Consider the following 12305-nt stretch of genomic DNA (forward strand, 5'->3'; position numbering starts at 1 on the left):
GTGACCGACTCAAGCAGAGTTGACTCATTAAACACAAGATCCTGAAGGCTGCTGTCTTTTGGCTTTGTTTTTCCAAATAAGAGGAACTGGAGGGCAGCCTGTGGTTCCAATCGTGCAGTTAGGAGTTGTAGGACAGTTTTTGCTTGCTGGAATTAAACGAAGATTCAGATTTGGCAAGACTTCTGCCCATTTGCACAGGATAAGAGTGGTAGAAGTCCCACCCAGATAAGTGCTTACCCTTTTTCTATGCCTGAACATTGTTCAAGCTACCCTGTAGACAAGCGGTCTAACTTCCCTAGGAAGGCTCTCAAATCTTGGCAGTAGCTTTCACATAACCTAGAATTGGTTTCATTTAAGGCTTAGCTGCCCAGCCTCAGTCACTTTCATATGCTTTCACCTTCAGGTGCTGGCGTCAGTTCAGTTCAGTCGCTCAGCTGTGTCTGACTCTTTGGGACCCCATGGACTGCAGCACGCCAGGCTTCCCTGTCCATCACCCACTCCCAGAGCTTGCTCAAACTCCTGTTCATCGAGTCAGTGATGCCATCCATCTCATCCTCTGTTGTCCCCTTCTCCTGTCTTCAACCTTTCCCAGCATCAGCGTCTTTTCTGAGGAGTCAGTTCTTTGCATCAGGTGGTCAAAGTATTGGAGTTATTGGGCTAATCCTAGAAGAGCTCAATTTGCCAAACCTGGACAGCTGCAGCTGTGCTGGTGATAAGCCCACCAGTTACACACTCAGTTTATTGCCCTGGGCTGGCAGTCTCAGAGTGGCAGGCTTCACAGTGACTTTATTCCTCCTCTACAATTTGGCAGTTTAGGGCTCTGCTGAGAATGATCCTCAGGTTCTCTGGAGCAGGAGAGCTTGAGTTTAGACTATCCCTCACCCTCGTTCACAATCTTAAAACTTTCACATTTCCAGCAGCCCTAGAAAAACACATTCCACCAAAAGAAAAGGCATACCAACTATGTCTTCTTCCCCTAACCGCACCCCCCCCCCCCAAACTATCCTTAATCCATGCATGGTTAAGAATCTCTTCTCTTGCAAAACAGATCTGATTTGTCTCAATATACAAGGCCTCTGCCAAGGAATAAACTATTTGATTATCTGGTCTCAGCTCCAGAGTACTTCTCTATGAGTGAACTAGGGGTTCTGAGGAAACCCCAAGACTGGGATTGGCGCATGTGCAGACCATACATGGCCCTACTGGGTGATAAACACATCACTAACCTCGGTGCTAGGACACAGCTGGAGCTCGATAAACATGTGAATGTGAAAGATCGAAAACAAGATCTGGTCCAGTGTGAAAATATGCTGAATCAATCCAGGAGACATTCAATCCATCTAGTGTGAGACTAGCTGAATCATCAAGTAATATTAAACTGCATTTAATTTAAACTGTTTCTATCCCAATTTCCAGTCTGTACCATAGGATCAAACCCTGGGATCTGATGAACTTTGACTTAAGCGTTCCTTAGTGTGTTCTGTGACATATCCCTAACTTCCCTTAATAAAAAGGACAGTTCTGTGATTCCACAGATTTCATTTGCATTTGCACTGTGGATGGAACTGAACAGAGTATGAACAAACTCAGTGCCCAGTGCTCCTAGTACATGCCAGTAAAAAAAGGAAATTAGCAAAATGCGGCTGGTGATAACAACACAAGGGAAATCTGGCTGTGAAGTAAAAGGATTTTATTGGGCACAGCAGCTTAAATTTTTATCTCATAGAAGCATATCAATGTTTGAACAACTTTTTACATGAGGTGAAACTCCATTTAATCCTGCTAACACATATTACCAGCAAAGGTACATTTTAAAAGAACAAACAAACAAAAAGTCAAGTTTCTTCTTTGAGTTGGTGACAACATCTTAGGCTTTCACAGTCTGATACTTAAATCGTGAAAAAATTCCCAAACAGAAACTTATGGGCTGGCAGGAAGGCTGGCTGGCCCATAATTTCGCACATGTTGAGTTTACAGAGTTTAAGATGTCTTTATGTGCTTCAAGAAAAATATATACTCTAACTTGGCTTTTTACATTAAGCTGTTAACTGTTCTCCAGGAATCTGTGCTTCAGAAAATGTAAATTCCACTACACTAAAAATCCAAGTGGCCACAGATTTGGAAAGGTACCTACGGATGGCAGGAGCAGAAACTGCCTTCCCAGTCAGAGTGGGCGAGAGCCCAAGGGCACACTGTGCCCACGGGCTGAAAGAAAAGTGATCTCAGTGAGGACAGACAGAGAGAAACTGATGACCTCAGAGTAGACAGGAAAAGAAGGGCAGAGACCCGAGCAACAACAAACCAAAGAACTTTTATTATGTGGAAGAGACAGGTTGTGACAGGGAGAGCAGGGTGTATTTTATTATGAAACACATCAAACATACAGAGAAAAGTCCAAAAAATACAACTTGTGTATCTAACAACTAAACTGACCCAGTATTAACCTGGAGCCATATTTTCTTCAGCACCTTTAAGTAATAAAAAGCTCTATGTAGACTAGACAGCCCCTATGTATCCCTTCCCGATGCTCCCATGTACTTACTGTGTATCTTTAATGCGAGACTGAGAGGATGCATTTAGAGGGGGGAAAAAAAAAACCTACCCAACCTAGACAGAAGAATGGTAAGCAAACAAAAAATGCAGACATAAAAGGTCATTAAAGAAAAAGTTTCCAACAAACAAAAACACAAGATGCAGTACTTTCTCTCCTAAATCTAGCCTTCGCTACTTCCTGTCTCATAAGTGTTGATCTTCAAGAGAGGCTGTATCTGCAAGACAAAAATCGATTCTTAGTATGCCTTATACAAAAACCCAGTCACTGTGGTTCTTAATATCTATTTTAAGTACAAGAAAACCAAATACTCACTTTTAATCTGAAATTCCACATTTCCTTCAGTCAGATTTGCTAGTTAAAAAAAATTCACCACTGCAATAACAGGGCTTTATGTTCAGTATAGCTGTTTGTACTCCCCTTCACAGATATGCTCCCCTCCAAATATAAAGAATATTTTATACTAACCTGTATGCTGAAATACTTAAATCTCTGATGAAGAGATTACAGTTTTATGTTCCCATACCACACCATTCCTAGTTCAGCAATATTACAATTACATATATATGACATATGCATGCATGCTCAGTCGTATTTGAGTCTCTGTGACCTCATGGGCTACAGCACATCAGGCCCCTGTGTCCATGGGATTTTCCCAGCAAGAATACTGGAGTGGGTTGCCATTCTCCTCCAGGAGAGTCTTCTCAACTCAGGACCAGAGTTTTATGTTCTTGTTAAGTGTATAACTCTTAGTTCAGCAGTTTTACAATTAAACTACTAACAAATTTTTGCAATCAGTAGTTCATGATCTGAGCCACAGTCAGCTCCTTGTTTTTGCTGACTGTATACAGCTTCTCCATCTTTGGCTGCAAAGAATATAATCAATCTGATTTTGGTATTGACCATCTGGTGATGTCCATGTGTAGAGTCGTCTCTTGTGTTGCTGGAAGAGGGTGTTTGCCATGACGAGTGCATTCTCTTGGCAAAACTCTGTTGTCCTTTGCCCTGCTTCATTTTGTATTTCAAGGCCAAACTTGCGTGTTACACCAAGTACCTCCTGACTTCGTACTTTTACATTCTAGTCCCCTGTGATCAAAAGGACATCTTTTTTTGGTGTTACTTCTAGAAGGTCTTGTAGGTCATCTTAGAACTGTTCAACTTCAGCTTCTTCAGCATTAGTGGTTGGGGCACAGACTTGGATTACTGTGATACTGAATGGTTTGCCTTGGAAACGAACAAGAGATCATTCTGTCATGTTTGAGACTGTACCCAAGTACCGCACTTCGACTCTCTTGTTGACTATGAGGGCTACTCCAATTCTTCTAAGGGATTCTTGCCCACAGTAGTAGATATAATGGTCATCTGAGTTAAATTCACCCATTCCAGTCCATTTTAGTTCACTGATTCCTAAAATGTCAATGTTCACTCTTGCCATCTCCTGTTTGACCACTTCTAATTTACCTTGATTCATGGACCTAACATTCCAGGTTTGTATGCAATATTGTTCTTTATAGCATTGGACTTTACTTTCATCACCAGTCACACCCACAACTGGGCATTGTTTGTTTTTTTGGCTCCATCTCTTCATTCTTTCTGGAATAATTTTTCCACTCTTCTCCAAAATGATATTGGGCACCTACCGACCCGGGGAGTTCATCTTTCAATGTCATATCTTTTTGCCTTTTCATACTGTTCATGGGATTCTCAAGGCAAGAATACTGAAGTGGTTTGCCATTCCCTTCTCCCTTTTCCTTACTGCAAAATTCAGACTTAAATTGAAGAAAGTAGGGAAACCACTAGACAGACCATTCAGGTATGATCTAAATCAAATCCCTTACGATTATACAGTGGAAGTGACAAATAAGTTCAGGGGATTAGATCTGATAGACAGAGTGCCTGAAGAACTATAGATGGAGGTTCATGACACTGCATAGGAGGCAGTGATCAAGACCATCTCCAAGAAAAAGAAATGCAAAAAGGCAAAATGGTTGTCTGAGAAGGCCTTACAAATAGCTGAGAAAAGGAGAGAAGCTAAAGGCAAAGAGGAAAGGAAAGATATACCCATATGAGTGCAGAGTTCTATAGAATAGCAAGGAGAGATAAGAAAGCCTTCTTCAATGATCAATGCAAAGAAATAAAGGAAAACAGTTGAATGAGAAAGACCAGAGATCTCTTCAAGAAAATTAAGAGATACCAAGGGAACATTTCATGCAAAGATGGGCACAATAAAGGACAGAAATGGCATGAACCGAACAGAAGCAGAAGATATTAAGAAGAGGTGGCAAGAATACACAGAAGAACTATACAGAAAAGATCATGATCCAGATAACCACGATGGTGTGATCACTCACCTAGAGCCAGACATCCTGGAATGTGAAGTCAAGTGGGCCTTAGGAAGCATCACTATGAACAAAGCTAGTGGAGGTGATGGAATTCCACTTGAGCTATTTCAAATTCTGAAAGATGATGCTGTGAAAGAGCCGGACTCAATATGCCAGCAAATTTGGAAAACTCAGCAGTGGTCACAGGACTGGAAAAGGTCAGTTTTCATTCCAATCCCAAAGAAAGGCAATGCCAAAGAATGTTCAAACTACCTCACAATTGCACTCATCTCACGTGCTAGCAAGTAATGCTCAAAATTCTTCAAGCCAGGCTTCAACAGTTCATGAACTGTGAAGTTCCAGATGTTCAAGCTGGATTTAGAAAAGGCAGAGGAACCAGAGATCATATTGTCAACAACTGCTGGATCATCGAAAAAGAAAAGGAGTTCTAGTAAACCATCTACTTCTGCTTTATTGACTACACCAAAGCCTTTGACTGTGTGGATCACAACAAACCGTGGAAAATTCTTCAAGAGATGGGAATGCCAGACCACTTTACCTGTCTCCTGAGAAACCTGTATGTAGGTCAAGAAGCAACAGTTAGAACCAGACATGGAACAATGGACTGGTTCCAAATAAGAAAAGGAGTATTTCAAGGCTGTATAATGTCACTGTTTATTTAACTTATATACAGATTACATGATGCAAAATGCTGGGCTGGATAAAGCACAGCTGGGATCAAGATTGCAAGGAGAAATATCAATAACCTCAGATATGCGGTAATCCTTGTGACAGAAAGCAAAGAGGAACTAAAGAGCCTCTTGATGAAAGTGAAAGAGGACAGTGAAAAAGTTGGCTTAAAGCTCAACATTCAGAAAACTAAGATCATGGCATCCAGTCCCATCACTTCATGGGAAATAGATGGGGAAACAGTGGAAACAGTGTCAGACTTTATTTTTTGGGCCTCCAAAATCACTGCAGATGGTGACTGCAGCCATGAAATTAAAAGACGCTTGTTCCTTGTAAGAAAAGCTATGACCAACCTAGACAGCATATTAAAAAGCAGAGACATTACTTTGCTAACAAAGGTCCATCTAGTCAAGGCTATGGTTTTTCCAGTAGACATGTATGGATGTGAGAGCTGGACCATAAAAAAAACTGAGCACCGAAGAATTGATGCTTTTGAACTGTGGTGTTGGAGAAGACTCTTGAGAGTCCCTTGGATAGCAAGGAGATCCAACCAGTCCATCCTAAAGAAGATCAGTTCTGGCTGTTCACTGGAAGGACTGATGCTGAAGCTGAAACTGCAATACTCTGGCCACCTGATGCAAATAACTGACTCATCTGAAAAGACCCTGGTGCTGGGAAAGACTGAGGGCAGGAGGAGAAGGGGACAGTGGAGGATGAGATGGTTGGATGGCATCACCAACACAATGGACATGGGTTTGAGTGGACTCCGGGAGTTGGTGATGGACAGGGAGGCCTGGTGTGCTGCGATTCATGGGGTCGCAAAGAGTCGGAAATGACTGAGCGACTAAAGCGAATTGAACTTCAATATACTTAGAAACAGAAAACACTGGTTTCATCTGAACTTGTATATGCAACACTCAATACTCCTATGGGGGGAAAAAACTTATTTCAAAGATAAAAAGATAAAAGCACATACAAGTTAATCAACTTGATTAAAAATATGATGACTTGGTGTTAGGACTAAACGCCAGAAGTTTATGTCATTGCATGTTCCCCAATCTATGAAATTTAAAGTATCATCAAATTTCCGATTTTAAACTCAAGTATACAAAACAGCTGTTAGTATAAAAACAATGTATTAAAAAGGATTGAAAGTTGGAATTGCAAGTTAGCATTTATTTTAAAAAGTAACCCAAAACTTGTGAAGTAAATAAATCATCTCAAAATCAATCATGAGAATCAAACCTGATGATCCTACATGAATGACAGTTAGCTTAGAACTTAGTCATACTTTCTCAGAAACAGAAAACAGAAAACAACTGCTACACTCAGAGCCCCAGAGAGCAGGAGGACCTTGGGAGCTCCTTGCAATGGTCAGATACAAACTGCACTTTAGCCTGCCAGAGTGTGGGAATTAACTCAAAGTTTCTTGCTTTTAGTTGAAATTCTATCAATTCAAAGTGCCAAGAAGGACAACTTCATTTTGACCAGAAGTCCTAATTGGTTACTGATCCCGAAACACATTCCAAGAGTCATCTCAGATCACAGCATCCCAGGCAGAAAAAAGATAAAGCAGCAGCAGCAGCAAGGGAACCACTATTTAAAATCCACTATGGGTTTACTGATGACTGATGGCAGATTCGTGCTGATGTATGGCACAAGCCAACACAACATTGCAAAGCAATTATCCTTCAATTAAAAAGAAAAAATAAATAAAACCCACTGGTGGCATCTTTAACCACTAGAGTCACCGTAGCTAAAGATGAAGAATATTCTTTGTTCTGAAATGAAATCTATCACTGCAGCCCATTTTCTTGACTCAGAACTTCATAAAAAGTGTTAACCATCTCCATAGGAGTGTGTACAAGGAAGTATTAATTTCACTCTAGACACAAAGAATTTCAGGCTAAGCTTGACCTCACGACAATTTTTACATATCCCTGCACATACCGTCATGAGCTTTCTCTATGTCAAGCAACAGTAAGGACAGGATGGCCCTGGACTCAGTTCCATAAGCAGTGTCAAAGGGAGGCTACCAAACAAAACCTAGGAAGACGGCAGAATCATTATAGCCAGCCCTCTGATCCTCAGACCACAGAGTACATCACAGCCTCTAAACACATACTCTGCCCTGAGAAAAAGATGGGTGATGTCCTGTTGGGGGTTGCCTAAGAGAAAAAACATCAAATTTAACTTACTTTTTAACAATTTTTTCATTTCAATAAATTTATTTTGATTGGTTGGATTGTTTAAAAGGAAGAGAAGAATTTGCTCATGCTTTTCAACCTGAGGGTGAGAAAGAAAATAGTGTTATTTCATTCCTTAAAATGTTGGGAGTATAATTTCACTTTAGGGAAATTCACCCACTTGTTTCTGTAGCTTCGTGCAGCAGCAGTTCATCCTGTCTGCCGTTTCTAAAAGCAAATGCAAAGAGCTGTTAGACCTCTTAGCTATAAATAACAGGAAAAAAAAAAAACAAACCTGGAGTTTGAACATACACAAGCCTGCCCCACAGGGCAGATCCTTTCCAACCACAAAGGAGTAGATGGATTAAACTTTTCATCGGCGCTTTAATGTTACCTACTACTCTGTCCTGGGTTCTACCCAATGAGTGCCCTCATCCTTCCAAGGTTTCAGGTCTTGCCTATCCTGCACAGTGTATCTCTTTCTGGTGGAGATCAGGCCTGCCTAATCATCTTATGAAATAACTAGTAAGACCCAGTCTCAAGTATACGAGTTCTTCTCACTTTGATCAGGATCAAAAGGAAGTGGGAAGTAACTCTGAATGCTTGACCTTTTTAAAGCTTGGAGCATTAATGCTATGGACAAGGTTGCTGAGCCTGATATAAGGAAAATCTGGACTGGGAGGCCGGATTCCTTCCAGGCTCCTCTGAGGCGGCAACATGAGTCAGTACCCCACTGCAGGATTCACAGAAGAGGACGACAAAGGGAACAAACATAGCCGTGAGAATACAGATCAGACCTACTAAACTGGGTACGTCTGTTCCTGGTCACGCTTACATCTGTTATTAATTAAACTTGAAAAAACAATACCTGTATTTACAGCAGCTGGCTTTTTAGATGTGATGTTTTTTGCCAGACCATACATCACCAGCTTATCAGCTATATTGATAATACCATTCTCGGAACACTTCTCAACTGACACCGTGTGGACATTCTTGATAACTCCTTTTACAGAAATCATTACATTCTGATTCAACATGAAATTCTTCAGTAGCTCTATCATTAGGTGAGAACATCTTCCATTCAATTCCATTAGTCCTGGAAAAAAATTGAGTATTAATCAACAAGTTTATAAAATATAATATTTAACTTAATTGTCTAAGGATAATAAACAAAAGGCTCACTGATTTTAGCTAGCTTTAGTTACGTATGCTATAATGTACAACTGCTGCTGCATTCAAATAAATCAAACTTGACAAATATTCCTCAATCCCTATTATGTGTCAAGCACTAGTGAAGAGAAAGTTGCTTAGTCGTTTCCTACTTTTCGCGACTCCACGGACTATACAGTCCCTTGAAATTCTCCAGGCCAGAGTACTGGAGTGGGTAGCCTATCCCTTCTCCAGGGGATCTTCCCAACTCAGGGATCGAACCCAGGTCTCCTGCATTGCAGGTGTATTCTTTATCAGCCAAGCCACAAGAGAAGCCCAAGAATACTAGAATGGGTAGCCTATCCCTTCTCCAGGGGATCTTCCCGACCCAGGGATCAAACCAGGGTCTCCTGCATTGCAGGCCGATTCTTTACCAGCAGAGCCATCAGGGAAGCCCTGTCAAGCACTTAATTTAGATCTAAAAGCCAGAACACTGACAAATGTCTACCTGCGTGGACTTCTGTTCTAATGGGGGAAGCAAACAATGATAAAGAGAATTTTCTGAGTCAAAACCAAAGTAGACTACGAGGCGGTCTGTTATTATCTGGTGGAACCTCTAGGTAAAGAATATAGGAGTAAGAATAAAAAGCTACTTCAGCATTTTGGTTCCTTTTGTTCAAATTCCAACTGAAGGGTTGAATAAATATGCAGATATACATAAGAGTACGAATAGTAAGGTAGCCCAAAACAGTGTCATGTGAACATCTCTAGTCTGCAACAAAGTAGAAAGACCCCCACAAAAGAGGTCAGAGGAGTGACCCCAGTTGGTCCTGGCTCTGCCACTTACTACCTCTGCAACCTGAGGCCAACCAGAATCTCTGAGCCTTGACTCTTTGACACTAATCTGTGAAACCAAAGATAGAACGACTGAATATAATTTTTGTGAGAATGAAATAAAGAATAAAAGACATGAGGTTTTTTTTTTTTATATAAACTCTGCTTGATATTTAGAAATCTGGACAGTTACTTAAAATACCCATTTGTTTCAGACTTAATGCTATAGAAGAAAGAAAAAAAAATCCCACAGACACCCATACTGGAAAGTGATTTAATTGTCTACCGTCAAGGGAACACTTGATAATTTGGAAAGGAAGCTCCAGGTGCCTGGCAGAGATGGGCTGCACTCTGCAGAGAGGCAGGGTTTCGATGTTTCCATAGTCCACATAGAGCACTCTCACGTCGGCATCTGATGTCCCCAGCACGATGGCACGGTACCAGCAATCATCGCCTAAAAACGGAACGGAGTCTCAGGTGAGAAGTTACATTCAATGAGGCCCTCCTCCCTTAAGGTGGTTATTCAGTTACATTGACATCACTTGGAAATCCACACCAAGATTTCTGGTTTCATGCCAAGGAGTCTAGATTAAATACAAGCATCACCTCTACTTCTTGCAGATTCTACTGAAAAGACAGTTATAGGATTGAACAGAAAAAAAGGCTAAAACCACAAGGATAGAGAACAAGCGAGAAGACAATGTAAGGTTGGGAAGCTGGAAAGCAGATACATGAATGGAAATGACTTAGCAGAGCTCAACTGAAGCTGCTGTAAGGAAGCCAAGAAGCGTCCCAGTTTGCATTTCAAATCCCTAAGCAAGCAAGGCTCAATAATTGGTGCTACTCATTCAAAAGTAGGAGGAAAGACGGAACTGAGATGGTGACTGAATAGTGGAAGCAGAGTTCCTTCCCCAAGACATGTATATAAACTTTAGTTTATAAACACATTACACATAATAGCTATTTTTAAAGGTGCTGAAGCTTTATGATCAGCTCTGTGTTTACATGCTTTAATAACACTTAAAGTCCCCCTTTCTAGGTAACGGCTCTACCCACGGGCAGAAGACTAGTTTCTTCTCCAGAGAGGACGAACCAGAGACTGTGGACTGGGGAACATGAGGCAGAGCAGAGGATAGAGTTTACAAGATCCCTGTCAGGCAAGTCACGCACTTCAGGCAGCAGACAACCATCTCAAGCAAAAGCACTTCAAGACACCAGCGTGAGGACTTCCCAGTGAAACAGCAGAGCCAGCCCACAGGGAAGCCCACCAAGCAGACAAGCTCTGCCCCCACTCAAAGGAACTTCCAATTAGCTTCTTAGCGCCTCACCTTATAAAGATAAAACAGCAAAGGATGGCCAAATAGAAGAAGAAAGAGAAGACCAGACCAAACAAACAGGATCTCGAGGAAACAGAGGCCAAGGACAGAGGGAACCATGAAAATTAAAAGAATATGACCATCCTCAGAGAAATGACCTTCCATCCTGAGAACAGGTACAAGGAAGTGTTAAAACCACACACTTGAGAAACATAAAAACTACTGAAACAAAAAAACTGTGGTATTAAAAATGAGGTAAGACAGGCTGGAAGAGAAAACTGAGGAAACCTCTTGAACAGAACAAAAAAGATGAAACAGCAGAGGAAATTCAGCAGAAGAGTTTAAGCCCAACATTAGAAAACCTGGGTGTTCATAAAGCAGCAGAAAACGAAAGGAAGGAATAAAAAAAATTCAGGAACAAATTTCAAAACTAAAGCTCATAAATTTCAAGACTAAAGTGCCCACCCGCTGAGTGCTCGCTCAGTACAATGGTGGAAGGAAAACCAGAGCTGGGGGAGGTCCCTGGTTAGGACCCCACACCTGCACGTCAGGGCCCGGGTTCGATCCCTGGTTGGCGAACTAAGATTCCACAAGCTGTGTGGAGTAGCCCAGAAAAAGAAAGAAAGAAAACCAATGCTAAGTCACATCATAAAATTCAAAACTCGGGATGAAGAGATTACCACAAGTTCCAGAAAGAAGGAAAAAAATATGTACAGAGTTTGGAGAACCTCAATGACATCTACCTCTCCACCAGCAACACCTACAGCTAAAAGACGATATAAAAGCAACGCCTTCAAAAATTTAAGGGGAAGATGATTTCCAACCTGGAATTCTATCTATAGGTAAGCTATTAAGAAACTATTAGGGTGAATACTGTTTCAAACATGAAACATAACAGAAAACTTATTTTACACATACCTTTTCTCAGCTTCCAGAGGATGAGATATACCCAAATATTAAGAGTAAATCAAAAGTAAGGGATCCAGAAAGCACATTGAAATGAGGAAGGGAGACAATCTTGCAACAAGAGGAGGGGTGGGAGAGAAATCCAAGCAACAGAGGGTTGGCGTGATGGTGACGAGAACCTCCAGGAGGACAGCTCAGGTCCCAAAGACAAGCAGTCTAGACAGGAGCTGGCAAAAAGGCCAGGGCTGCCTACAATTATGACAAAAGTTGATTAAGTACATAAAGTACTCTTGGATAGAATTTTTACCAGTGAGAGGACTGGAGATCATTACTGAAAGTATACAGAACACAA

General features: G+C 41.2%; 1 protein-coding gene across 1 annotated transcript in view; it reads right to left on the bottom strand.

Moving 5' to 3' along the window:
* Positions 1 to 2752: 2752 nt before the first annotated feature.
* TDRD1 (tudor domain containing 1) overlaps positions 2753 to 12305 on the bottom strand; it is a 53810-nt gene continuing 44257 nt past the window's right edge. Inside the window, exons 23-27 of the mRNA XM_027528982.1 lie at positions 10018 to 10185; positions 8617 to 8844; positions 7930 to 7976; positions 7688 to 7848; positions 2753 to 2768 (exon numbers count right to left, since the gene is read on the bottom strand). Of these exons, the coding sequence (XP_027384783.1) occupies positions 2753 to 2768; positions 7688 to 7848; positions 7930 to 7976; positions 8617 to 8844; positions 10018 to 10185 (620 nt within the window). The remainder of the gene's footprint in view (positions 2769 to 7687; positions 7849 to 7929; positions 7977 to 8616; positions 8845 to 10017; positions 10186 to 12305) is intronic.

The sequence above is a fragment of the Bos indicus x Bos taurus genome, chromosome 26 (genome assembly GCF_003369695.1).
Source record: "Bos indicus x Bos taurus breed Angus x Brahman F1 hybrid chromosome 26, Bos_hybrid_MaternalHap_v2.0, whole genome shotgun sequence".
NCBI classification, from domain to species: domain Eukaryota; kingdom Metazoa; phylum Chordata; class Mammalia; order Artiodactyla; family Bovidae; genus Bos; species Bos indicus x Bos taurus.